We start from the raw sequence: 24,106 nt of genomic DNA, 5'->3' as shown, positions 1-24,106 counted from the left end.
TACTGAGTTGTTGATCCGCAAATTGCCTTTCCAACGTTTGGTTCGTGAAATTGCCCAAGATTTCAAGACTGACTTGCGTTTCCAGAGCTCTGCTGTCATGGCCTTGCAAGAAGCTAGCGAAGCCTACTTGGTCGGTCTCTTCGAAGATACCAACTTGTGTGCCATCCATGCCAAGCGTGTCACCATCATGCCCAAGGATATCCAATTGGCCAGACGTATTCGTGGAGAACGTGCTTAAATTATTGACATTTTAAAAGCCAACTTTTTTTTACAAAAACAATCGGTCCTTTTCAGGACCACAATATTTTTATAAAAAAGAGAAAAAAATTTATTCAAAACTTACACCTTTTTATTTTTATTAAAATAAATAAATATAGTCTTTTTTTGGGGATGGAAAAATACACTATTTTTATTAAAAAAAAATTTTTCTTTTCTATGCGTTTTACTTTTGGTAATATTGGGTTTCAAAACATGGAGCGAAATCAAAAACTTTTTTTAAAAAAAAATTATTTAATTTACTTTTTATGTGGAATTGAAATTTTTTATTTTCTATTAGCAACAGTATATTTGCTGTTATTCTTTTTGCAAAATTTGATTTTTCGTAGTAGCTACATAACAAGAATGAATGAAGATAAAAACAGGCAGGCCAATACATTCGAGAGAATTTTAACTTTAAATAGATAATTTAGATACATTGAATATAAATTTTTTCTGTATTTTTTATTATTTTTAAACAAATGATATTTTTTGCTATTCTAAAAACTGTTTTAAAAAGAATAAAATAGTATTTTAATATTTTAAATTATTAAAGGGAAATAGATTTCGTTCGGTATGCAACTGTTCTACATTTGCTTGCTTAGACAAGGGCATTTTTCAATTTGTGTTTAATTTCCAAAAAAAAAAATATATTTTTTTTTAAATTTGTAATTGCAACAATACATTGTTTAGAACTTACATTTTTAAATTTTTTATTTAGTTTCAAGTCCACTTTATATAGAAAAAAATATTTTATAATAAATGCAATAGAGCTCACCGCACATTTTGCATAGCCAACGACGTTGGTATAACATAGCATCGTAATATTTTAGACTTTTCGTAACAAACGTACACTTTTTACAAATTATGTAACATTTTAATAGAAATCTATCATTTCTATAATATTTTATGATAAAATTTTCCTAAAACATTTTTACATTAGAGCTTTCAAATTAATTTGCAGAAAAACTTTTATTCATGGAAAATACGCCAATATGGTGAATTCAACTGTCATAGACTACATAATAAAATCGATTATTTCACTATGAAAATCATCCAAATTTTCACTTTTTTTTACACTTCTTTCAAGAAAACATATCAAGATTCCATACTAAATTTTTATAAAAACCAATTTTCAATAAAAATTGGAAAATTTTTATAATTTAGTTACAATTTTATCATAACATTTTTATAAACTTTCAACTCAAACCCTTATAACTCGGTAACGCTTAAAGATAATTAACTCGGATTTTCTTTAATGATTAGCTGGATATCTCTACTAGAAGAATTGTATAAAAAATTAAAAGAAATTGTTACTATCTCATCGTAAAATGAATAATTCTGTGAAAACTTTTGTAAAAATTTTTATTCGCTTCCACACAACGTTTCGCAAAATTTCGTAGTTGACTACTATGTACTTCTCATAATTTCGATGTACCCAGCCATCACTAGTCTAAAGGTTGAAACCATATTTTCAACCAATCAGCGTACACCAGTAGTGAGTGTATATTTACAAAGTGTTAAAGTGTGTTTAAAAAGAAAAATATAAGTGAAATCATGTCTGACGCCGCCGTTGTTGAAGCCACCGCATCTCCAGTCGCCGCTGTTGAGAAAAAGGCACCTAAGAAAGCCGCTGCCAAGGCAAAGAAACCCTCTGCTGCCCCAAGCCATCCACCAACCCAACAAATGGTCGATGCTGCCATCAAAACATTGAAAGAACGTGGTGGTTCCTCATTGCCTGCCATCAAGAAATACTTGGCCAGCACATACAAAGTTGATGCTGTAAAATTGGCCCCATTCATCAAGAAGTACTTGAAGAGCGCTGTTGCTAGTGGAAAATTGATCCAAACTAAAGGTAAGGGTGCCTCCGGTTCATTCAAATTGTCCCCATCTGCCTCGAAGGAACCTAAAGCAAAGAGCGCTGAAAAGAAGAAGAAGGCCCCAGCCGGTGATAAGAAAAAGAAGGCAGCAGCACCCAAAAAGGCAGCCGGTGAAAAGAAAGCCGCTGCAAAGAAGCCTTCCGCTGCTAAAAAGACCGCCGAGAAGAAGAAGACCGAAAAGGCCAAGGCTAAAACTGCCAAAAAGACAGGTACAGTTAAAGCTAAACCCGCAAAAACAGCCGCCAAAGCATCAGCCACTAAACCAAAGGCACCCAAGGCAAAAACCACCGCTGCCAAGCCCAAAAAGGCTGCCGCAGCAAAGAAGCCAGCTGCCAAGAAGACCGCCGCTAAGAAGTAATTTTTCCATGCAAAATTACTTATCATGTCAAAATGATTATTTTCGATATTCGAAAGCAGTATATCTAACAGCCCTTTTCAGGGCTACAAAAAAATTTTTAAAAAGAGACCAAATTTAACTCGAACAATTTTTTAATTACCTAATAAATACTATGTTAATTTTAAGGGAAAAGCTAATCACAGCCCTTTTCGTAGCTGTAAAACATCTGTTGAAATCTTTTAATACCATTGTTACCTAATATGGGAATAAATTACCCTTTAAGGAAATTTAAGTAATCACATGTTAAATGGGATTTTTTCCGCAACTGGATTAACTGTTTCACTTAGGGTCATAAACCAAAGCAATTACTAAGAATTATGAAAATCACTTAATGTTAAAGAAAATCTCATTTAGCATACCTAACCAATAAGAGAGTGGCGTACAATATTCCCTTCAAAAATCGCACTTAGCATACCTATTTCATTCTTTACGAGCATACCTACCCATAGATCTCGCGTACAAACGCATAAGTCCACATATACATCTCTACACCATTTCACGCTAACATACTAGTATACATCCCTAAAAAATTTAGTATCAACACACACGCTCACATATACTCGAACATCAATACAACGTTGCATACCGAGTGTTTGAGCATAAGAGCAATATGTGTTGATCATATTACTGTAGATGTACAGCGGTCAAAAAAAGTATTCATCATTAGCAAAATTGATAATAAATTCACTTATTTTGGGTAATTGAAGAAAATTTAAAGTAAACAAATAATGCAGTTTTATGTAATAGTTTATTTTTCGTAATATGTTTTAAAATAAATTCAAAAAATAAATTTAATTAGCGCAAAAAATGCAATTTTATATAATAACACCAAAAACAGAACAAAAAAAGTATTCATCATTGATGTGCTATCATCAAAGTCAAATTCAAATATTATTTGGGAATCCCCCTTTTCTGTTTTATTTAGTAAAGGAGGCTTTGCCCTTAACAGCAAATATTTAATTTCATTGAAAATATAGTTTTTGTCAAAATGGGTCGTAAGCAAAACGAGGTTTCTGATGAGGTAAAAGTTTTGATAATAAAACACCACAGGAATGGTTTAACTCAAAAAACTATCAGTGAAATATTAAATAGACCACGATCTACTATACAATCCATCATCAGAAAGTGGACAGAAACGAAAACTGTTGACAATAAACCAAGATCTGGTCGACCAAAAGCACTTTCAGTTGGAGATGTGCGTTGGCTAGTGCGGCAAGTTCAGAAAACTCCGAAGACAAATGCGACCATTCTTCGTAAAAACACTATGGAATATTTAGGGAAGGAAGTTACTACACAAACAATTCGAAATACACTCAAAAGGCATAGTTACAGAGGAAGAACTGCACGTAAGAAGCCCTTTATAAATAAAATAAACCGAGTGAAAAGGCTAAACTTCGCAAAAATGTATGTAAAACAGCCCGAATCATTTTGGAAAACAGTCATTTTTGCAGACGAGAGCAAGTTTAATCTTTTTGGGTGCGATGGAAAGGTCATAGTGTACAGAAAACCAAATACAGAGCTTGAAGAACGAAACACAGTTGCTACTGTAAAAAATGGTGGAGGTGGTTTAATGGTTTGGGGGTGTATGGCGGCTTCAGGAGCGGGAAATCTTGAAATTATTAATGGAGTAATGGATCATAAGTATTACATTGACATTTTAAAGAGGAATTTAAAAGATAGTGCTGTAAAACTTGGGCTTGGTAATAACTTTCAATATTATCAAGATAATGACCCCAAACATTCTGCTTTAAATACCAAGATGTGGATGCTGTATAACTGCCCCAAAGTCATTAAAACTCCTCCTCAAAGTCCCGACTTGAACCCAATTGAACATCTTTGGGAACATCTCGAACGCAAATTGAGAACGCGCAATTTTTCGAGCAAGAGTCAAATGCAACAGGTGATAATGGAGGAATGGACTAATATAGACCAAAATATAACCGCTAAATTAGTCCAATCGATGTCAAACCGTTTAAAAGAAGTTATAAGACGCGGTGGTCGAATAACAAAGTATTAATTTTTTTAAATTATGTTATTTATTTTTTTGTTTTTTTGCAATGATGAATACTTTTTTTGTTTAATTTTTTGTGTTCAGCTGTAAAATGGCCCTTTTTGTTCCAATAAATACTATTTTTTTCTTTAAAAACAATGAAATTGTGTACATATATATCACACAAGCACTACTGCATCATTAGTTTAATATGTTTTTATTCCAATTGTCTTTTGTAGACTTATTAAAAAAAAAACATTGAATGATGAATACTTTTTTTGACCGCTGTAGATGGTGCTAAGCAAGGAGGGCAATATTAGAGTATGGGTAGTATACATATTTTATTTTAAAAAAGTAATAAGGGCAATGTGAGGGTGAGTGGTAGATATATTTTTTCTTTAAATTTGTAAATATAAATTAATTTTAGTTGAATAACGAATTAAGTCTCTTTTTTAATTTATTTTGTGGCCCTGAAAAGGGCCTTTGATGTTGTAGGGAAAATATTGTACGACGAAATAAGTATGCCATTTACTTGGAGCTGGTGTACTTAGTAACGGCTTTGGTACCTTCACTGACAGCGTGCTTAGCCAACTCACCGGGCAATAATAGACGGACGGCAGTTTGGATTTCCCGACTGGTGATGGTGGAACGCTTGTTGTAGTGAGCCAAACGGGAGGCTTCGGCGGCGATACGTTCAAAGATATCGTTGACGAAACTGTTCATGATGCTCATGGCCTTTGAGGAGATACCAGTATCGGGATGGACTTGCTTCAACACTTTGTAAATGTAGATAGCATAACTCTCCTTACGCTTGGTGCGTCTCTTGGTCTTGTCACCCTTAGTGATGTTCTTTTGGGCTTTGCCGGCCTTCTTTGCTGCTTTACCACTGGCTTTTGGAGGCATTTTCACTTGGTTTTTTTTTAAGTCACACAAACACTTTTAACACTGTTCACGATTTTGTGTGTTTGATGGCTTACTCGGATTATTTAAACCATTTCATGCACAAGATATTCAGGTAGACGAAAACAGTCGCTATGTTTACGAAAACAACCCTCTAAAATTAGCTACACGTTGGATCCGAAAGTATAAATACTGCAGTTCATGCTGCGAACTAATATCATTTGTGTTTCAGTGCTAAGTGAAGTGAATTAAAAAAAAAATAACTAAAAATGTCTGGTCGTGGTAAAGGTGGCAAAGTTAAGGGAAAGGCAAAGTCCCGTTCCAACCGTGCTGGTCTTCAATTCCCCGTCGGTCGTATCCATCGTTTGTTGCGCAAAGGCAACTATGCTGAACGTGTTGGTGCCGGAGCTCCAGTTTACTTGGCTGCTGTCATGGAGTATTTGGCCGCTGAAGTTCTTGAATTGGCTGGCAACGCTGCTCGTGACAACAAGAAGACAAGAATTATCCCCCGTCACTTGCAATTGGCTATCCGTAATGACGAAGAATTGAACAAATTGCTGTCCGGTGTCACCATTGCTCAAGGTGGTGTATTGCCAAACATCCAAGCTGTTCTCTTGCCCAAGAAGACCGAAAAGAAGGCTTAAATTATCTACGAGCATCAAAGAAAAAATGTAAATACAGGCCATCGTATAAATCAACAACAATCCGTCCTTTTCAGGACGACAAAAATTTTTTTAAAAGAGAAAAAACTATATCAAACCCCTTATTTTATCAAGAAAATTTACTTAAAAAATAGTTTTAAATAATAAATAAAATTTTAATTGTAGTTAAATTTAAAAAAAAATATTTTTTGGTCGATTTTTTTTTTCAGTGGATTTGGTAATTTGCTAGCAATTTCGTTATTCGAAATTTCCTTAAACAATCCTGTTTTTGGCGTAAATACAAAAAAATCTGCCATCTATTGTTTATAGGTAAACATTTTCAAATATGTTTACATCTTATCGACTATTGCAGGTCTTTTAATATACATGTCATAATTATCAGTTATCAATTATCATGCATCAACATTTCGCCTATTTGCATACATTAACATAATAAGAATTTAGTTTTATCGACCCTACTCAAGATTATCGGCATTTAATAGGATCAATGTTACCATTAGGGTACTGTAAAAACTATTTATTTTACATTTGAATATCACATGGTAATCATTGTTCATTTTCTGATGCTGAAAAAAATTGGCATATGTAATAACAAAACATCGAAACGAAGTATCTACGATCGTCCCTCTTCGTACATTTGTGACAAAGTTAGCAGCTCCAAGCAAAGGAAACATTTAATGGTAGTATATGCGTGCATTTTGGTATCTGTGTGTATGTATGCTTTTTAGTGTTGTATACCATCGTTTCATCGTATTGTTCTAATGGCGTCGGTTTTAGTTTCGTCATGTATGTATGTATATTATAGAAGCTACATTTTGGCCGACGGCAAATTGAAAAATGGTAATATTTATTTTCAAATAAATTTTATGTATTTTTTTTTAGTAAAAATTTATAACAAGATATATCTCTTTTTAAATATGTTTTGTGGTCCTGAAAAGGACCGATTGTTTTAGTTTTTAAAATTTTCTCCAAAATAGCGTCAAGATAATGTTTAACCGCCGAAACCGTACAAAGTGCGGCCTTGTCTCTTCAAAGCGTAGACGACATCCATAGCGGTGACGGTTTTACGCTTAGCGTGTTCAGTGTAGGTGACAGCATCACGAATAACGTTTTCCAAAAACACCTTCAGGACACCACGGGTTTCTTCGTAAATCAATCCAGAGATACGCTTTACACCGCCACGACGAGCCAAACGTCTGATTGCAGGCTTGGTGATACCTTGGATGTTATCACGCAACACTTTACGATGACGTTTAGCGCCACCTTTTCCCAAGCCTTTGCCACCTTTACCACGACCAGTCATTTTTTCACTTTTTAAATTAAATTCACTTCACAAGTTATGCACAAGAACCAATACTTACCATTTCAATTCAATTCAAATATAACGCTTTATTTCTAAATTCATATTTGCATGTAACAGAGGCGCTTACTGATAAATTCTTAGAACTACTATCTCATTGCTAATGCGATCTTGAGTACTCTACATTAAATTCAATTGTACTGCGTTCTTAGGCAACAGTTACTACATACATCAAAATGAAAATTAAAATTCAAACAAAAACAAAAAGTTAGACCCAAAAAATAGATTTTTAAAAAAGGCCAAGGCAGCTTTCCAATTAATATATAACTTAATTCTATCAACTAACCTATACTTAAGACTAACTATGTACACTATTTACAATTGTTGCAGTCACCATCCCTACTGCGTAGGATCATAGACCAAGTCCCTTAGACCATAAGAGTCAGCTCTCCGATGATAGAAGAGGAGACGCCCATCAACATATAAATGCCCTGCCTCTTTGAGTGCGGGCAGAGCAGCAGTCGGAAGATGTTTTTTCCTGAGAACGAAGTCTAGGTCCACAATTCGGCACACAGAGTCTGCAACAAGTCCATTATCAAGGTCCTGGCATTTTTCTATAAAATCAAGGGCACAGCCCATAAGGAACACATCTATCCTTCGATCCCCATACTTGTCATAAGCAACCCTTGACGCCGGATATCTGAAGATGCCATTCCCATCGGCGACAGCCCTAAGGCCCAAACAACGCCATAGGACACGCCTCTCCTAGGCCCTAAACCTCTCCATCTGACACGACGATATGTCATACCACACGGGGAATGCATGCGCCAACACCGGCCTGACCACCTGTCTATATATAAGAAGGCGAACCTCTTGAGATAGACCACCCCGCATCCGTAAAAGACCACCATATGCAAAATACGCCCTATTCGCCCTATCCAGAACATGATCAACATGTCTCGCAAAAGTGAAACGAGAGTCGAATACCACCCCCAGGTATTTCATCGTATCCGCCACGGAGATATCCTCGCCCCCAATTGAGAGGCGGGGTCTGTATCTCCTAAAATTAGGGAACGTTACCCCCGGTCTCCCTCTTACCACCAGTGCCGAGCACTTACCCACATTCAACCTAAGTCTCCATCTCATATAGTAGTGGTGGAGTTCCTCCAAGAAGGAGTTCATCGCATCACCCACAGTAGACGCCCTTACCCCAGAAAAAGCAAGAAGTACATCATCGGCATATGCCAACAAGAGGCCACCAGGAGGCGGATCCGGAACATCGTGGACAAAAATATTAAACAAAATCGGTCCAAGTAGGGACCCCTGAGGAACTCCAGCGATCACCTGTCTCTCCGAAGAGAGTCCTCTATCCACCCTCACCCTGAAGGTCCTACCCGTCAGGAAGCTCGCCACCAGTCTACAAATCCGACGATCAATCCCGATTGATCGAAGCTTGTAGATGACACCGTCATGCCAGACAGTGTCAAACGCCTTCGCGAAGTCGAGTCCGACCGCAATCGTGCCACGTCCCCGGGGGAGACCCTCAGTCACATAATTCGCAAAAACCGCGAGTGCATGTGTGGCTGAGTGCCCCGACCGAAAGCCAAACTGGAAGTTCTTCAGGACTCCCCTATCCTCAATGAAATCTGTGATCCTAGCGAGCAGAAAGGACTCAAATAATTTGCCAAAAACAGAGAGGAGTGACACCGGCCTGTAACTGGAACAACGAGCCGGGTCGGAGCCCGGCTTCAAAATAGGGACAACCATCGCCCTCTTCCAGGCAGTTGGAAAATACCCCACGTTGAGACAATGGTTGAATAGCACAACCAGGAAAGAGTGCACCACATCACCAGCCCTCTTCAATGCCACATCCGGAATCCCATCAAGGCCACACGATCTCTTCGAGGGCCTGCGGGAAATAGCCAAAGCAATTGCACCACAGTCAATAAATCCCCCATCCTTCCAGAGGGATCTGTCGTGAACAGTACGACCATCAGCCGAAAAGGAAGTGGAGAATTCCACAAGAGGGGATTCATCAATCGCCGCCTCCGCCGCCCCAGCAACAAGATTGCGTAGGGGGATATCAATAGAATCTCCCTCAAATCCGAAGGAACTCCCCACATAATCAGCCAGAAGGTCCGCCCTAGCCGTATCATCCTGAACCGGCGCACCATCTGCCCCATCCAGGGCCCCGAAAGGATTCCCAGCCGACAACCCAGCGGCCCTCCTCACACGACTATAGGACCTAGCATCCACACGAATGCCCTCAAGATAACGCCTAGCCCGATCACCCTCAAACAACCTTATCAAGTCGCCTATTATGCATCCTAAATTCCGCACATCAGCCCTCAGAACACGAGCCCTGTCCGGATCAGGACATCTGCGCAAAACAGCCCGAAGCCTCTTTCTCTCACGGATAAAATGCATAATCCTAGGTGGAAGTTCACCCAGCATTCTGCGTTTAATCCGGACCTTCGGAACAGCAGCTCCAATAGCACTACAAAACGCAGAGTCCAGATCCCTTACACACAAGTCGACCTCACGGGGCCCAACATTCCGGTCCACCGGAAGAGCAGAATCCCTCAAACTCGCCTCAAGCTCACGCCTAAATCGCCTAACATCCATCCTCTCGAAGTCCATAAAGGTGCGGCCTTCCACCCTCATCAGATTGCCCAATCTAAGTTCAATAGCGATCGCCCTATGATCTGACTCAAAGTCGAGCGCCCTACACATACCATCGCCACCTGCCAAGGAGACTCCCTGTGTCCTGAGGAAGAAGTCTATATATGACCCCGATACTCCATTGGGCCTCGATGGCCTGTCGGACGGAACAACACAAAAAGCCGCCCTTTCCATCAAGAACGCAGCCAGCAAATTGCCCTTCCGATTACGCATCACATCACCCCAGAGGGGGTGCCTAGCATTGAGATCACATCCCACTACAACCTCACCTTCATCCGCCAGCCGTACCACAGGATCCAGCGCTGATACATCAAACCCCGCTGAAGGAGCAAGGTATAAGGAAACAAAGGAAATCGATGAGCCATTACTCCGCCGCAACCTCACCGCACAGCCCTCAACGCCCTCCAGCCGAAGGGGAATAAAATCGTGACCGCAAGTCTCACGCACAAGCACAGCGGTTCCGCCTCCTCTACCTACCGACCTATGCTGTCTATACATAGTATACCCGTCGAACTCGACCCTGTGACGGTCAGAAAGCATGTGTTCTGCCAGAAGAAGAACATCAGGCTTTTGACCCCTAATGAAGTTCCTGAGGTAATGTCTCTTATCCAGAGAGATAAGAGAGTTTACGTTCAGGAATATACATTTAAGGGGACTAATCATCACAGAATCTTTCTAAGAGTGCTGCAAAAGCAGCATCTCTACCTTTCTCCTCCCTCAACCGACGATACGATGGTCCAAACTCCTTCAAAACCCTGAAGATCCCCAGGAAATCCCCACCTAAGATGTCCCTGCAATCCGCCATCATGCCAGCATCAGACGGCGCAGTCACAGTGGGCCGGGCAGCCCGAAGACCAGATGTCGTCCCTACAGGGCGCCCCCCAATCGCAGCCGCATACGAAACACCAGCCCGAATATCAGCCAAACGAGAAGAACGCGCCTGGCCCCTCGCACGAGCCTCCTCCCTTCGTTCGTTCAGCCTCCCAAGGAACTCCACGCGCTTCGGACACTGCACGTAACCAGCAGAGTGCCCAACCACACCACAGTTGACACAACTCACCTCCTTCGTCGCCTTCCTAAGTACTTCGCCCGTAGAAGCATCCAACACATCAACCGGAACCTCCTCACTCCTTGGAGGCACAGTGCACTCAGATGATTCATGGTCCTGTCCACATTTCACACAACGGCGGGGCATCCCGCAGTTGATCGAAACATGTCCAAACCGTTGGCATCTGAAGCACTGTGTCACCTTCAGCTTCCTGTCCCTTCTAATCTTCACCCTACAGTGCAACATCCTCGTAACCGCATACACCTTACCGATGTCACAACCCTTTGCCAGGCGAACGACCCACTTATCACCTGCCACGCTATAACCCCCAACGAATTGAGCATTCAACTCAGGCTGACTATCAAAGAATTCAGCCACCTCATCCACCGTAAACTCCGAAGACAACCCCTCAATCACAACAGTGTGAGGAACCAGAGCACTAGGGGTGTGTGTATGGAACCTATACCCCCTTTCCAATAGCCTAGCCCTAAATGTCTCGAAACCTGCCAGGACCTTGATTCTAACCGAGATAATGGACTTTCGAACCAGACTCATAAAAAACTCACCTGGACGCAGAATTGCTCTCAGGAGACTGCTTATTTCCTTGACGCCCGCATCATAGATGGTGACTGCAGGCATTGCTCTCTCTCTAGCTTTAGATACCATAGATGACCCATTACTGATATTAGCTGCCCCGCCGTTAATCTTAGGACTAGTATCATCTCTCTTCACGGCTGCTTCTTCAGACTTCTTTTGTTGTTGGACCGGCTCGTCTTGCCGCTCTGCTGTTGTACTGTCATTTCTCACTATACTCACAGTGACTTTGCGTTTGGGCTTCTTGGATGATTTCGCCCCCAAATTCTTCTTAGCTTCCGCCGATGTACTGGCTATCGGCTCTGTCATCTTCAATAGCTTTTCCTGTGAGGCCGGCGGTGCCTTCACACATCCACTTCCCCCGGGCATTGGCTTATTGAGCCCGGGCTGTGCCACCGGCGTTGTGGACACAGATTCACACTCCATCGTCTGGCCATAAGCCATGCCTCGCAACTCTTTTCGAAATTCCGCAAGTTCAGCTTGAAATCTGGCGTTGTCGGCCGTAAGCTGGTCGATAACACGCCTATAGCTGGCCTCATTCTTCTGGTATTCCTGGATTTGGCGACCATAAGTCTCCAGGAGTTCTTCCTTCTCTCGCAGATCACCGCGGTTTAAAACCACGATGTCAGTCTCCATCGCCATTCGCTTCTCAGGGTACTCCTCATCGGACTCAACCCTCGGACGTACTGACATCTTGTTAACTGGCTATGTGACCCCTGGATTGGAGCACACAGCCACACCAATGCACCTTTGAGAATTCGATGCAGAGAAAGTGCTATACTCTGACACACAATAACGACTTTGTGTCTTAAGTCCTTCAAAATTCGCCACCAAAATCAGGTTCGTTGCTTCAGTCTTCGAAAGCAAATATCTTCTGTTGCCTAAGTCTTCGGCCAACCAAATGCCGACGGCACAATAACACACTTGTTTGTTAATAACAGCTTCACAATTCAGCAGTCAAAAGCGCAGGTAGCTGGTTCTTGCCACCTTTACCACGACCAGTCATTTTTTCACTTTTTAAATTAAATTCACTTCACAAGTTATGCACAAGAACTAATACTTACCATGCTGCGATACCTCATATTTATACAAAATCCGCTCTGAATTTACTACATACACATACGCTTCGATCTATCTTCGGGGTTGTTCGTATACACTTCGTGTGTACAGATACAAATGTTGAAGCATATACGCAGCACACACCCTTATTGGAAACTGTAGCACGCCAAATTTTTTCTATAAATATCGGGAATCGCTCCGTAAGGCAACTATTACAGTGTTAACAGTGTTTGTGTGCATATCGTGAAGTGAACTAAAAACCTCTAGTGAAAAATGGCTCGTACTAAGCAAACTGCCCGTAAATCTACTGGTGGCAAAGCCCCTCGTAAGCAATTGGCTACCAAAGCTGCTCGTAAGAGCGCACCAGCCACCGGTGGTGTTAAGAAGCCACATCGTTTCCGCCCTGGTACCGTTGCTTTGCGTGAAATCCGTCGCTACCAGAAGAGTACTGAGTTGTTGATCCGCAAATTGCCTTTCCAACGTTTGGTTCGTGAAATTGCCCAAGATTTCAAGACTGACTTGCGTTTCCAGAGCTCTGCTGTCATGGCCTTGCAAGAAGCTAGCGAAGCCTACTTGGTCGGTCTCTTCGAAGATACCAACTTGTGTGCCATCCATGCCAAGCGTGTCACCATCATGCCCAAGGATATCCAATTGGCCAGACGTATTCGTGGAGAACGTGCTTAAATTATTGACATTTTAAAAGCCAACTTTTTTTTACAAAAACAATCGGTCCTTTTCAGGACCACAATATTTTTATAAAAAAGAGAAAAAAATTTATTCAAAACTTACACCTTTTTATTTTTATTAAAATAAATAAATATAGTCTTTTTTTGGGGATGGAAAAATACACTATTTTTATTAAAAAAAAATTTTTCTTTTCTATGCGTTTTACTTTTGGTAATATTGGGTTTCAAAACATGGAGCGAAATCAAAAACTTTTTTTAAAAAAAAATTATTTAATTTACTTTTTATGTGGAATTGAAATTTTTTATTTTCTATTAGCAACAGTATATTTGCTGTTATTCTTTTTGCAAAATTTGATTTTTCGTAGTAGCTACATAACAAGAATGAATGAAGATAAAAACAGGCAGGCCAATACATTCGAGAGAATTTTAACTTTAAATAGATAATTTAGATACATTGAATATAAATTTTTTCTGTATTTTTTATTATTTTTAAACAAATGATATTTTTTGCTATTCTAAAAACTGTTTTAAAAAGAATAAAATAGTATTTTAATATTTTAAATTATTAAAGGGAAATAGATTTCGTTCGGTATGCAACTGTTCTACATTTGCTTGCTTAGACAAGGGCATTTTTCAATTTGTGTTTAATTTCCAAAAAAAAAAATATATTTTTTTTTTAAATTTGTAATTGCAACAATACATTGTTTAGAATTTACATTTTTAAATTTTTTATTTAGTTTCAAGTCCACTTTATATAGAAAAAAATATTTTATAATAAATGCAATAGAGCTCACCGCACATTTTGCATAGCCAACGACGTTGGTATAACATAGCATCGTAATATTTTAGACTTTTCGTAACAAACGTACACTTTTTACAAATTATGTAACATTTTAATAGAAATCTATCATTTCTATAATATTTTATGATAAAATTTTCCTAAAACATTTTTACATTAGAGCTTTCAAATTAATTTGCAGAAAAACTTTTATTCATGGAAAATCGCCAATATGGTGAATTCAACTGTCATAGACTACATAATAAAATCGATTATTTCACTATGAAAATCATCCAAATTTTCACTTTTTTTTACACTTCTTTCAAGAAAACATATCAAGATTCCATACTAAATTTTTATAAAAACCAATTTTCAATAAAAATTGGAAAATTTTTATAATTTAGTTACAATTTTATCATAACATTTTTATAAACTTTCAACTCAAACCCTTATAACTCGGTAACGCTTAAAGATAATTAACTCGGATTTTCTTTAATGATTAGCTGGATATCTCTACTAGAAGAATTGTATAAAAAATTAAAAGAAATTGTTACTATCTCATCGTAAAATGAATAATTCTGTGAAAACTTTTGTAAAAATTTTTATTCGCTTCCACACAACGTTTCGCAAAATTTCGTAGTTGACTACTATGTACTTCTCATAATTTCGATGTACCCAGCCATCACTAGTCTAAAGGTTGAAACCATATTTTCAACCAATCAGCGTACACCAGTAGTGAGTGTATATTTACAAAGTGTTAAAGTGTGTTTAAAAAGAAAAATATAAGTGAAATCATGTCTGACGCCGCCGTTGTTGAAGCCACCGCATCTCCAGTCGCCGCTGTTGAGAAAAAGGCACCTAAGAAAGCCGCTGCCAAGGCAAAGAAACCCTCTGCTGCCCCAAGCCATCCACCAACCCAACAAATGGTCGATGCTGCCATCAAAACATTGAAAGAACGTGGTGGTTCCTCATTGCCTGCCATCAAGAAATACTTGGCCAGCACATACAAAGTTGATGCTGTAAAATTGGCCCCATTCATCAAGAAGTACTTGAAGAGCGCTGTTGCTAGTGGAAAATTGATCCAAACTAAAGGTAAGGGTGCCTCCGGTTCATTCAAATTGTCCCCATCTGCCTCGAAGGAACCTAAAGCAAAGAGCGCTGAAAAGAAGAAGAAGGCCCCAGCCGGTGATAAGAAAAAGAAGGCAGCAGCACCCAAAAAGGCAGCCGGTGAAAAGAAAGCCGCTGCAAAGAAGCCTTCCGCTGCTAAAAAGACCGCCGAGAAGAAGAAGACCGAAAAGGCCAAGGCTAAAACTGCCAAAAAGACAGGTACAGTTAAAGCTAAACCCGCAAAAACAGCCGCCAAAGCATCAGCCACTAAACCAAAGGCACCCAAGGCAAAAACCACCGCTGCCAAGCCCAAAAAGGCTGCCGCAGCAAAGAAGCCAGCTGCCAAGAAGACCGCCGCTAAGAAGTAATTTTTCCATGCAAAATTACTTATCATGTCAAAATGATTATTTTCGATATTCGAAAGCAGTATATCTAACAGCCCTTTTCAGGGCTACAAAAAAATTTTTAAAAAGAGACCAAATTTAACTCGAACAATTTTTTAATTACCTAATAAATACTATGTTAATTTTAAGGGAAAAGCTAATCACAGCCCTTTTCGTAGCTGTAAAACATCTGTTGAAATCTTTTAATACCATTGTTACCTAATATGGGAATAAATTACCCTTTAAGGAAATTTAAGTAATCACATGTTAAATGGGATTTTTTCCGCAACTGGATTAACTGTTTCACTTAGGGTCATAAACCAAAGCAATTACTAAGAATTATGAAAATCACTTAATGTTAAAGAAAATCTCATTTAGCATACCTAACCAATAAGAGAGTGGCGTACAATATTCCCTTCAAAAATCGCACTTAGCATACCTATTTCATTCTTTACGAGCATACCTACCCATAGATCTCGCGTACAAACGCATAAGTCCACATATACATCTCTACACCATTTCACGCTAACATACTAGTATACATCCCTAAAAAATTTAGTATCAACACACACGCTCACATATACTCGAACATCAATACAACGTTGCATACCGAGTGTTTGAGCATAAGAGCAATATGTGTTGATCATATTACTGTAGATGTAGATGGTGCTAAGCAAGGAGGGCAATATTAGAGTATGGGTAGTATACATATTTTATTTTAAAAAAGTAATAAGGGCAATGTGAGGGTGAGTGGTAGATATATTTTTTCTTTAAATTTGTAAATATAAATTAATTTTAGTTGAATAACGAATTAAGTCTCTTTTTTAATTTATTTTGTGGCCCTGATAAGGGCCTTTGATGTTGTAGGGAAAATATTGTACGACGAAATAAGTATGCCATTTACTTGGAGCTGGTGTACTTAGTAACGGCTTTGGTACCTTCACTGACAGCGTGCTTAGCCAACTCACCGGGCAATAATAGACGGACGGCAGTTTGGATTTCCCGACTGGTGATGGTGGAACGCTTGTTGTAGTGAGCCAAACGGGAGGCTTCGGCGGCGATACGTTCAAAGATATCGTTGACGAAACTGTTCATGATGCTCATGGCCTTTGAGGAGATACCAGTATCGGGATGGACTTGCTTCAACACTTTGTAAATGTAGATAGCATAACTCTCCTTACGCTTGGTGCGTCTCTTGGTCTTGTCACCCTTAGTGATGTTCTTTTGGGCTTTGCCGGCCTTCTTTGCTGCTTTACCACTGGCTTTTGGAGGCATTTTCACTTGGTTTTTTTTTAAGTCACACAAACACTTTTAACACTGTTCACGATTTTGTGTGTTTGATGGCTTACTCGGAATATTTAAACCATTTCATGCACAAGATATTCAGGTAGACGAAAACAGTCGCTATGTTTACGAAAACAACCCTCTAAAATTAGCTACACGTTGGATCCGAAAGTATAAATACTGCAGTTCATGCTGCGAACTAATATCATTTGTGTTTCAGTGCTAAGTGAAGTGAATTAAAAAAAAAATAACTAAAAATGTCTGGTCGTGGTAAAGGTGGCAAAGTTAAGGGAAAGGCAAAGTCCCGTTCCAACCGTGCTGGTCTTCAATTCCCCGTCGGTCGTATCCATCGTTTGTTGCGCAAAGGCAACTATGCTGAACGTGTTGGTGCCGGAGCTCCAGTTTACTTGGCTGCTGTCATGGAGTATTTGGCCGCTGAAGTTCTTGAATTGGCTGGCAACGCTGCTCGTGACAACAAGAAGACAAGAATTATCCCCCGTCACTTGCAATTGGCTATCCGTAATGACGAAGAATTGAACAAATTGCTGTCCGGTGTCACCATTGCTCAAGGTGGTGTATTGCCAAACATCCAAGCTGTTCTCTTGCCCAAGAAGACCGAAAAGAAGGCTTAAATTATCTACGAGCATCAAAGAAAAAATGTAAATACAGGCCATCGTATAAATCAACAACAATCCGTCCTTTTCAGGACGACAAAAATTTTTTTAAAAGAGAAAAAACTATATCAAACCCCTTATTTTATCAAGAAAATTTACTTAAAAAATAGTTTTAAATAATAAATAAAATTTTAATTGTAGTTAAATTTAAAAAAAAATATTTTTTGGTCGATTTTTTTTTCAGTGGATTTGGTAATTTGCTAGCAATTTCGTTATTCGAAATTTCCTTAAACAATCCTGTTTTTGGCGTAAATACAAAAAAATCTGCCATCTATTGTTTATAGGTAAACATTTTCAAATATGTTTACATCTTATCGACTATTGCAGGTCTTTTAATATACATGTCATAATTATCAGTTATCAATTATCATGCATCAACATTTCGCCTATTTGCATACATTAACATAATAAGAATTTAGTTTTATCGACCCTACTCAAGATTATCGGCATTTAATAGGATCAATGTTACCATTAGGGTACTGTAAAAACTATTTATTTTACATTTGAATATCACATGGTAATCATTGTTCATTTTCTGATGCTGAAAAAAATTGGCATATGTAATAACAAAACATCGAAACGAAGTATCTACGATCGTCCCTCTTCGTACATTTGTGACAAAGTTAGCAGCTCCAAGCAAAGGAAACATTTAATGGTAGTATATGCGTGCATTTTGGTATCTGTGTGTATGTATGCTTTTTAGTGTTGTATACCATCGTTTCATCGTATTGTTCTAATGGCGTCGGTTTTAGTTTCGTCATGTATGTATGTATATTATAGAAGCTACATTTTGGCCGACGGCAAATTGAAAAATGGTAATATTTATTTTCAAATAAATTTTATGTATTTTTTTTTAGTAAAAATTTATAACAAGATATATCTCTTTTTAAATATGTTTTGTGGTCCTGAAAAGGACCGATTGTTTTAGTTTTTAAAATTTTCTCCAAAATAGCGTCAAGATAATGTTTAACCGCCGAAACCGTACAAAGTGCGGCCTTGTCTCTTCAAAGCGTAGACGACATCCATAGCGGTGACGGTTTTACGCTTAGCGTGTTCAGTGTAGGTGACAGCATCACGAATAACGTTTTCCAAAAACACCTTCAGGACACCACGGGTTTCTTCGTAAATCAATCCAGAGATACGCTTTACACCGCCACGACGAGCCAAACGTCTGATTGCAGGCTTGGTGATACCTTGGATGTTATCACGCAACACTTTACGATGACGTTTAGCGCCACCTTTTCCCAAGCCTTTGCCACCTTTACCACGACCAGTCATTTTTTCACTTTTTAAATTAAATTCACTTCACAAGTTATGCACAAGAACTAATACTTACCATGTATACTTGTCTTTTATTTTCCATATAATTCATTATTACAATGTATGTAAATCACACTTAAATCTATTGTCTATATATATTTATATATATATATCCCTTATCCTCTAAGCACTTATGTCTATCTAGAGATGTATTATTCTATTTACTAGTATACTTTGGCAAAGGCCAGTCCGTTCAGTTTTTAACAAATATTTAGCAATAAGCCCTACTCATCATTTTCATATGCCTCGGAAAAATGGAATAAAAAAAACCGAGATCTCCAACTCATCTTTCTCCCTTCTACCTACATACTACTTAAAACTAATATATGTCTACTATTTACAAATAACGCCAAACAAAACAGAAAAAAGAAAACAAACAATCCATCGCATGTAAACAAACAGAAATATAAACTATTTACAAAATCATGAATGAAACAAAAATAATAAAAATAATAAAAATAATAAAGAAAATATGCTTTCCCCGCTATCTCACTGTGCAGTGTTGTACACCATGTTATCAAGGCCATATTCGCCGTATCTTCGGTGATAAAAGAGTAATCTATCCTCCCGGTCAAATGCTAGACCCTTTTCAATCAATCCCAGCATACACATAGGCGTGAGATGACCTCTATTATCAAGGATATTCTGCAGCTCTTCCGCTGCCAACTCGCAATTTCTGACCAAGTCATTCACATGGCCCTGGCATTTCGACAGGTGGCTAACTGCAGAACCGAACATGAATACGTCAATGCGCGGCAATCCTCCCTCCCGGTAGATCTCCCTACATGAAGGTCTCTTATAGGAGCCGGTGATGTCCAGCCTTCCTTTAATCTCGAGGCAGTAAGCCAGCATCTTCCTCTCGAGGACTCTGATTCGCTCCATCTGATGGGAACTGATGGTATACCATGCCGGGAATCCGTACGTCATCGTGGGTCTTATCACCTGTCTATATAAGGCAGTCTTCACCTTTCTGCTCAGCCCTCCTCTCTTCGACAACAGACCTCTGAAGTTGGCCAAGGCAGCCCATCCCTTTCTAAGTACGTAGTCCACATGTTTTATGAAGGACATGTCCTCCTGAAACATGATACCCAAGTACTTAATCGTGCTGGTACTGCCTATGGTCTCTCCATTGATTGTTATCCTTGGAACATATGAACGGGCATTCCTATATACACTGCCCCTTTTCCCTTTGAAAATGATCGCCTGGCATTTTGGAACATTCAGTCGCAGCCTCCATTGCGTGAAATATTCTCCCAGTCTCTCCAGGTATCTCGTAAGATTCTTCTCGGCTGTCTTCGCCCTGGCATTTGTTGCAGCCACGATTATATCATCGGCATATATTATTACTGTCTCATCGCTCTCCGGCCTTGGCAAGTCTGCCAGATATAGGTTATATAAGACAGGGCCGAGCACCGAACCCTGTGGCACTCCTGCCTTAACGTCTCTGTCAGCAGATCTGGTTTCTCCAATTTCAACAGTGAAGCTTCTACTCCTCAGGTAGTCGCGTGTCAGCCTGGATAGACATGGATTAAATCCATGGGTACCTTCCATCTTCTGCAGTATTCCTTCTTGCCACACAGTGTCGAAGGCCTTCTCAAAATCCAGGCTGACAGCTACTGTGGCCCTCTTCCTGTTGAGTCCTCTGCTTATCTTGTCCACCAGAGACATGAGTGCATGACCGGTGGATAAACCTCTCCTAAATCCAAACTGCGCATGAGACAGTATTTCTTTATCCTCTATATGCTCGTTTATTCTCTCCAGAACGAATATTTCAAACATCTTACCCAGATTGGAAAGCAAGGATATTGGTCGATATCCTTCGGGACGAGTGGGATCTTTCCCCGGTTTCAATATCGGTATCACCCTGGACCTCTTCCATTTCTCAGGGAAATAACCCAGATTTAGACAGTGATTAAATAGCGTTGCAAGGTGCCTCCATGACCTTTCGCCAGCCCTTCTCAGGACATAGTTGGGAATCTCATCTTCTCCCGAGCTCTTCTTATTATTCAGGCGTCTAAGTACCGCTCCTATGTCCCCTGGTTTCACCAGTCTCATCGGCAAAGGGCTGGCTCCAGGTAGCATATTCCCGTTCGCAAGGTGGGAATCTCCAAATGTCGTCATTGGGCGGTAAATCTCCTCTCTTGTAACGCCATTATCGTCTCGTAATCCTGAATTTCCTTGTATCCTTGAAAATGTTTCCGCCAGTGTCTCGGCTTTCTCCATGTCAGCTAAAATCGTCCTTCCAGTATCGTCAACCAGTTGCCCTATCTCCTTCCTCCTTCGGGTGCCAGTGAAAGCATGTATTTTCCGATACATATTGTTGTCTGGTTTTATCCCGTTCAGTTGTCTTACAAAGAGGTCATCCTCGAATAATTTTATTCTCTCTCTTATTATAGTGTCTAAATTTCTGACCACTGCCCTTATGGTCATTGCCTCCTGTATATCTACCAGTCTATGCATCCTTCTCCTCAAGGTCTTCTTCTGCGAAATAAGATTCAAGATGTCACCGGGTAACTCTCGCATTAAACCATTCCTGGGCCTAAACTTCCGGATACTTTCCTCCATTGCAGATTTGAAGGCCACTGTTACACCCTCCACAGCGGCATCTATCTCCTCCGTGTTTACGTTGCGATCATCCGGCAACGCACATGTCGCCAGTTCAGCAGCAAGCCTGGCATTGAATGCCTGCGTTCTAATTGTGGTATAGTCATACATCTCTGTAGGTGTCCTCGTGGCTAGCGTCTCCATCTCAGCATCGAGCTGAACAGCCATATGATCTGACTCGAAATCCAGCGTCCGAAGGCCGCCTTCGCTCCTTTCGATCTCTGTCCTCACTATCCCGACTGTCGTCAAGAAGAAATCTATATATGAGCGGGATTGCGCCGCAATTCTTGTCGGTCCCGCCGTTCTTCTCAGTACTAGTATGGTTTCGCGCTCCAACCACCTCGCCAATGTCCTGCCACTGCCATTATCAGTATGATCTCCCCATTGCACATGTCTGGCATTCAGGTCTGCCCCTATGATCGCCTCGTCTGCACCTATAAGACCCTTCAAGGCCTCCAATTCTGCCATCCTCAGTGTATCCAGTGGTCTCAGGTATAGAGACGCTATAATAAATCCTCTTCCATTGACTGTACTCACCCTGACTACAGTATTTTCTATCCTGCCTAGGTCCGCCGATATCCTCTCACCTCTTATTCCCTCCCTCATAAAAATAGCGGTGCCACCACCGCCTCCGCCTGTCCTATTTCCTATAAAGGATCTATATCCTTTAAAACATATCCTATTCCTACTAGTCAATTTATGTTCCGCCACCAGCAACACATCGGGCTTATGACGATCTAAAAACATCTGCATATAGTGTCTCTTACATCTGGACACCAGCGAGTTCGCATTAATAAAGATGCACTTATAGGTCATTATCTGTCCATCACTAGAGTCGCCATAAGCCCTACCATGGCACGTGTCCTCTCTTCATCGGTCTTCAATCTCCTGTAGTCAGCAAGATAACCGCCAACCTTGTTAAATATAGTGAGGAAGTCCCCGCCTAGAAGTCTCTCACATTCTCCATCGAAGAACCTCATGGTGTGTGTCACGGTTCCTGTAATATCCGTAGCAGTCGCTGGGGATGCACCACCGTCCGTCGACCTGTTCCTTACTGCGCCCGCATAGGAAACAGTACTATTATTCTTCGGTATAGCCTTTGTCGCACCCACTGATGAGGCGGTATTTCGCGATAAAGGGATCTCAACAGTCGTAGGTGCCACACCAGCATGTGGCGCCATATTAACAACGACCTTTCGATTTCCGGTTCTTCCTTCCAATATCCTCCGTCGGACCGGGCACTGCTTCGAACTTGCCACGTGGCCCTCGTTCCCACAGTTCACACACCTTACTGGGTGCTCCACTGTCTTCACAACTTGTCCTGTCTTAGGATCTGTCTTCAGCACCTCTTTCTCCTGTTCCTTATTGGGAACTGCACATTTTCCTGGGCCATGGTCGCCTCCGCATTTAACGCAGCGGTATGGCATACTGCAATTGGTAGATGCATGCCCGAATCTCTGGCAATTTCTGCATTGTGTTATGCCCTTCTTCCTGTACCTACCTATCGAGACCCTACAGTTAAGGAGGTATCGTAGTTTCCTAAATGCGCCGATGTCAGACTCCCTATCCAGCTGCACTATCCACCTGTCATTAAATGCCTTAATAATGTTGACTACCTTCAGATTCAGTTTTCTCTCCTCAATGAACTCCTTGAGGTCATCCACGTCATACGTGTCTGAGAGTCCTCTCACTACAAGCGAATATGGCCTTAAAATCTTAGGCGTAAACGTAAAAAATGAGATCTTCTCCCTCTCAAGGTATTGTTTGACCATGGTATGGTCTTGAACCGTCCCTACCATCAAACCTATCATGTTCCTATTTACAATATTAAGTGTGAATATGCTGTGACCTAACAGCCCTGTAATCTCTTTCGTGAGGTTCTTAATATTAACATTGTATATTTTTATCATAGGTGGACTGGCCTTACCTTTATCCTCGTTACTCTTCGTATTCATATTATGATCCTTCGTGGACTTCTTTGCTGTCTGTTTCGGAATTGCTCCAGTACTTCTTCTAGACGGCACCTTGATGAAACCAGCTTCACCATCCATTTGCTGTTCGGCATTCACAGCTTCTTCATTGTCCCGCTGCACGGCAGTAGCAGCTTCTTCCTCCATCGGAGTTACTTGGCTATTCTCCGGTATATCAGTGCTACGGCTTCCCACTGACACATCACCATTAATTAAATTAGAATCAACATTCCAGTCATCCTTCTTAGTAGTATTGGGCTGATATGAATCTGCTGTTGCCCACTCTCTCGGCAGTTGTAGATTAACACGGACTTCCTTGCCCGCTAGGTCTTTCATGAGGCTGTTTAACTTAGCTTCCAGATCATCTACTCGCTTTTCCGCGTGCAATCTTTTTGCATCTGCTTCCACAAACTTCTCCGTGGTCATCTTGAGATTCGTATTAAGAACCTCGATTTGCTTATTTTGTTCTCTTATTTTTGCTTCATATCTTATGTTATTATAATGATAATCCTTTTCAGTGGATTTTCTCTTCT

General features: G+C 40.2%; 2 protein-coding genes across 2 annotated transcripts; both read left to right on the top strand.

Moving 5' to 3' along the window:
- The first annotated feature begins 1,812 nt into the window (after nt 1-1,812).
- LOC131996161 (histone H1-like) lies at nt 1,813-10,496 on the top strand. The gene is made up of 2 exons (XM_059365614.1): nt 1,813-2,481; nt 10,101-10,496. Exons 1-2 carry the CDS (start codon nt 1,813-1,815, stop codon nt 10,494-10,496), a joined length of 1,065 nt encoding a protein of 354 aa, XP_059221597.1.
- Nucleotides 10,497-15,025: 4,529 nt separating this feature from the next.
- LOC131996160 (histone H1-like) lies at nt 15,026-19,203 on the top strand. The gene is made up of 2 exons (XM_059365612.1): nt 15,026-15,694; nt 19,168-19,203. The coding sequence occupies exons 1-2, from the start codon at nt 15,026-15,028 to the stop codon at nt 19,201-19,203; spliced, it is 705 nt and encodes a 234-aa protein (XP_059221595.1).
- The last annotated feature ends 4,903 nt before the right edge of the window (nt 19,204-24,106 follow it).

This window comes from Stomoxys calcitrans, chromosome 3 (assembly GCF_963082655.1).
Source record: "Stomoxys calcitrans chromosome 3, idStoCalc2.1, whole genome shotgun sequence".
NCBI lineage: Eukaryota > Metazoa > Arthropoda > Insecta > Diptera > Muscidae > Stomoxys > Stomoxys calcitrans.
The sequence above is the reverse complement of the archived record's forward strand: the minus strand, read 5'-3'. Positions and strand labels throughout refer to the sequence as shown.